Source organism: Cupressus sempervirens, chromosome 11 (genome assembly GCF_028749045.1).
Source record: "Cupressus sempervirens isolate cs-2001-9-10 chromosome 11, ASM2874904v1, whole genome shotgun sequence".
NCBI classification, from domain to species: domain Eukaryota; kingdom Viridiplantae; phylum Streptophyta; class Pinopsida; order Cupressales; family Cupressaceae; genus Cupressus; species Cupressus sempervirens.
This window is the reverse complement of record NC_143128.1, coordinates 554,991,368-554,995,751: the sequence shown is the minus strand read 5'-3', so window position 1 is coordinate 554,995,751 and position 4,384 is coordinate 554,991,368. Positions and strand designations below refer to the sequence as shown.

The window sequence follows — 4,384 nt, the reverse complement described above, 5'->3', positions numbered from 1 at the left end:
GAGATAATCGCTTATGGATCCGCCGTCATTTGTCGGGAGCAGAGCACGCCGAATCGCCGTTAACGGGCAACAGGACAATTAGCAAGAGCAGATAAAAACGTGTATCGATTGCGGAGCGAGGTGGGGCCCAGCGTTAACAACCCCGCAGGTTTCACTTCCCTCCGGGGGTTGAGCGGGCGGCCACATGGGAGCGGAGCGGTGAGAGTTGCGCACCGCTTAAAGGGCGATGACGAGGAGGAGTTAGGTCAAAGGCAGATTGTCGGGGCCGGTGTTTCCTCGTTTCACACCAGACACGAATCCGAGCGGCGCGCCTCGCGCCGTTCGCTGCCCTCACCAAAACAAATACAAAAACAAAAACACTCCTCCACTCTTTCTTTCTTTCTTTCCTCCCATATCAATTCAACCCCACCCTGCAGTCGCCCTGACAAACAGAATAATTTCCTGCATTCTCAGAGCCCTAATTGTAATTCCTCTAAATATACACATCACGCTCTCCACACGGAGAATCAGCGGCGCGTGGAGCCCTCCTGCTCACGCTGACATCACCCTTACTCGTCCGTTACGTCTTACTGGGAATGTGAGCCCGCCCCCTCACAAGACGGGCGTGAGACTCATCGTTTTCCTCTCCACGTGGCGGCGCTCCACTGGCTAAAAACCCACTTGGTTGGACCTCGCTGGTGCCCCTGGGCCCTGCACGTGCAGAATGGACCACGTGGCACGGACACGTGCCCCCTCCCTCCCGGCGCCTAACGGAGGGTGAACCGTGAACGTTATTCCTTTACGCATGATTATGCATTCATTCATTCGCTTTTGCTTTGCTTCAAAGAAACAAACGTTGTTGTTGTTGTTGTTTTTTTTATTCTTCTTTTTTCCACATACCACCATACCGCTTATAACATCTCTTCTCTCCTTCCTTTTAGACCACCGCGTTGTTTTTATTTTCCCACTCGGCTTCTTTTCTTTTCTTCTCTTTTAAAAACCCCTGGCATTGATGGATCTGGAAATGCGATTGCAGTGTAACATCCAGCAGAGACATTGGACCCACGAAACAGGGGTGAAATAGGGGTGGAATAGTACTAATGTGTTTGTGTGTCTGATGTGGAACAATCAAGTAAGTAAGAAGAAGAAAGAAAGAAAGAAAGAAACCCATCATGATATAGATAGATAGCTATGCAGGGTCCATCTCTTTCTCTCATTGATTGATTGATTGATTGATTGATTGCAGAAAGAAAAAGGGCCATGCCATCCATGAGAGCCCAATTGCTAGAAAGTTTTGCTCATTAATTTAAGACCTGGAAATCAATATAGTATTGTACTTCATTTAGGCCATACAGGAAAAGGAGTAGTTTTTTTTTGTTGATGATGAGCATGAGTAGCGGAGGGGCGCCGTGTGGAGCGTGCAAGTTTCTGAGGAGGAAATGTGTGAGTGGGTGCATATTCGCCCCATATTTTGATTCGGATCAAGGGGCGGCTCATTTTGCGGCGGTGCATAAGATATTTGGAGCCAGTAATGTCTCCAAGCTGTTGCAGCACATTCCCCTGCCTAAGCGTGGAGAGGCCGTTGTCACCATCTGCTATGAAGCTCAGGCCCGTCTCAAAGACCCCGTCTATGGCTGCGTTGCCCATATCTTTGCCCTTCAGCAGCAGGTTAGGCCTTTTGTTTTCACCCACTTTCCCCCTCAATGCTAATTCACACAAAGATCCAATCTTGCTTTAATTTTGATCAAGATCCAATTTTTAAGTTTTTCTTTACCCATTTGACTGTCTCTTCTTGCTCACTTTGTGATGATGGATCATGGAATATCATCGAATTCGGAAGATCTCCATGCTTAATCATTTTTAGGTCTGCATCAGTATACCAATTAAGTTTCCATGTTCTATTTCAATGAGTCTTGCAAGTTTCTGAATTGGATTTGAGTATCTTTTCTCTTCTGTAACTCACTATCCTGACTTTATCTTTTTGTGTATGTTCTTTGTGCTCCATTTTATAATCAATATATCAATTAAAGACATTAAGTTTAGGTAGCCCATGCTAATGAGTGCTGTAAGCTTGAGTATCTCTCTCTTCTGTAACTCACTATTCTAACAATATCTTTTTGTGTATGTTTTTTTCTTTAGCTTACTATTCTGATGATGGATCGGGGAACATGATCAGCAACATTTATTAAAAAGATGCACACAGTCAAATTCAGAAATCTTTGTTATTGAATGATTTTTTGGAATGTGTTCGTTTTCACATTCTAGGTTTTATTACAGAATACACAATGGAGTCTAAAGATACAGTTATAATCTTTATATCTGTGAAATAGATTTAAGTTGTTTCCTCGGACTATGTAAATAAGTGTTGAAAGCTTTTGAATTTGATTGAGTGTATATTTCTGCTCTCTAGCTTACTATTCAGATAATAGCTCGTGGAATATCATCTGTAGCATTGACAGAAAAAGATACAAAGTAATATTCAGAAGATTCCAATATTTTAATAACCTAATGTCTCCATTTTCCTAACGCTGGGTTCTACTGCAGAAATACACAATGGAAAAAGATACAGTTATAGTCTTTCTCTATTAAACGTATTTTCACTGTTTATGTTCATGATAATGGAAAATTTCTGAATTTTGACAGCATGTATCTTTTCTCTTCTTTACTTCACTGGTATTGTGTATCTTTCTCTTCTTTAATTCACCGGTACTGTGTATCTTTCTCTTCTCTAATTCATGATTCTGATGATATTTTCCTTTACATCTTTCTCTTCTCTTGCTTACTATCATGATGGTTTGCATTTGTATATCTTTTTCTTCTCTAATTCACCATTTTGATGATACCAAACAAATAAATTCAGGAACTTTCAATACTTTTGTGTCTTCATTTTCTAACCCTAGGCTTCACTGCAGAAATATATATCTATCACAGTCAAATTGGTATCACGCTACATATTCCCATTTAAGTGATTGTTTTTCAATATTGAGCCTTGAAATGGATTGTATGCTTGTCCTCACTCAGACTTCCATTGACAAGAATCTGACAGTGAACTATTATTCAAATTTCATCCATCACCAAAGAATCCAAGTTAAAAACAATAACAAAGTTATCCAAAAAAATCCACTGCAAATATCATCACTGTATATTGCAACTCATCTTCACCTGTAGCCATATTTGCTAATGGTTTCATGGTAAGAAATACCTGGTTTCAACTAAGCTTTTTATGCATTCAAGATCTGATTTTGGGCTAGTTTTTTATTGAATTGGTATCTAAATCCACAATTGGGTCCGGATGGAGATTTATTTTGAGCATTGCATAGGGTTAAATTAACTTGGCTGCACTTGCAGGTTGTGAATTTGCAGGCGGAATTGGCTTTCGTTCAAGCACAGCTAGCAAACAGAATGGCTTCTCACAATCATACAAATGAACTCACATCAACTCCATTCATCGCCTCATCATCTTCATCATATGACCACCGCTCAAATCAATTCGACGTAGCTCAGCTCTCAATTTCCTGCCACGGTGTGAATTCAGGCGGGGCAGGCGCATCTGCATCGTGTAGCATTCCATACAGCGAGCGACTGAAAGAAGAAAGCAGCGTTTCAGCTTTTCCGGCCATGGCTGCGTACAATCACATGGCAGCTTCTCAGCTGGTTGAGCCGGGAAACTTCATGATGCCTGAGATCTTTCAAAGGAATAACCGGGAAAACGAAGATTCCGATGACGGAGGAGAGCTTCAGGCATTAGCCCACGAACTTCTTCGCAGAAATGCTTCAAAGCCATTGTCAAGGTCCAATTAATGGCGGTTTTCACAATATACAGAAATAAGCTTAGCAGTATCAGAGTCAGTCACTCAGCTAGGTATATAGTTCTTGATAGACATGTATACAAATTATACAATGATGTTAACCCATATCGAGAAAATTTCTCAATTTCTAAGAGCTCCAAAAAGCTTTCTTTTTTCTGAACTCTCAACTGTAAAAAAATTCACTGTTTAAACTTCATACCAATTACTTCACCATGGTAGCTTTGAATTTTTTCTTTTGTATGTACAAATTAATAAAAATCCTATCTTGGTTTATAGCAAAGACTAACTCATGATGGGCATGGCAGAACTGATCAGGAAGCCATGAATTCCAAAAAAGAGATAATAAAGATCAGTATAGTTATGCCATTGCCATCAGTATAGAGTCCTTGTATGTTGAAGAAAAATCCAGTTTGTGTTTGTATGATCTTGTCTTACATCGTTTAAAACAATGTCAGATATTATCTGCAACAAGACAAATTTTAGATTCTTATTTTTGTTCTTTTCTGTAGAAAAAACTAGTTATGCATTCAATGAACACGCTGCATACGATAACTCAGAATCTAAGTCCATTAATTGGAGAGCAATGATAATTCTAT

The 4,384-nt window shown here is 40.3% G+C and overlaps 1 protein-coding gene across 1 annotated transcript; it reads left to right on the top strand.

The window, feature by feature from the left end:
* The first annotated feature begins 850 nt into the window (after nt 1–850).
* LOC149530839 (LOB domain-containing protein 33-like) lies at nt 851–3,948 on the top strand. Its single transcript, XM_089808896.1, has 2 exons — nt 851–1,647; nt 3,328–3,948. The coding sequence occupies exons 1-2, from the start codon at nt 1,360–1,362 to the stop codon at nt 3,778–3,780; spliced, it is 741 nt and encodes a 246-aa protein (XP_089665022.1). The 5' UTR covers nt 851–1,359; the 3' UTR covers nt 3,781–3,948.
* The last annotated feature ends 436 nt before the right edge of the window (nt 3,949–4,384 follow it).

Excerpts from the sequence above, each read along its gene's own strand:
- LOC149530839 (XM_089808896.1), top strand. The coding sequence starts at position 1,360 with ATGATGAGCATGAGTAGCGGAGGGGCGCCGTGTGGAGCGTGCAAGTTT. Across the intron at positions 1,648-3,327 it reads TCTTTGCCCTTCAGCAGCAG|GTTGTGAATTTGCAGGCGGA; the intron begins GTTAGGCCTTTT and ends CTGCACTTGCAG.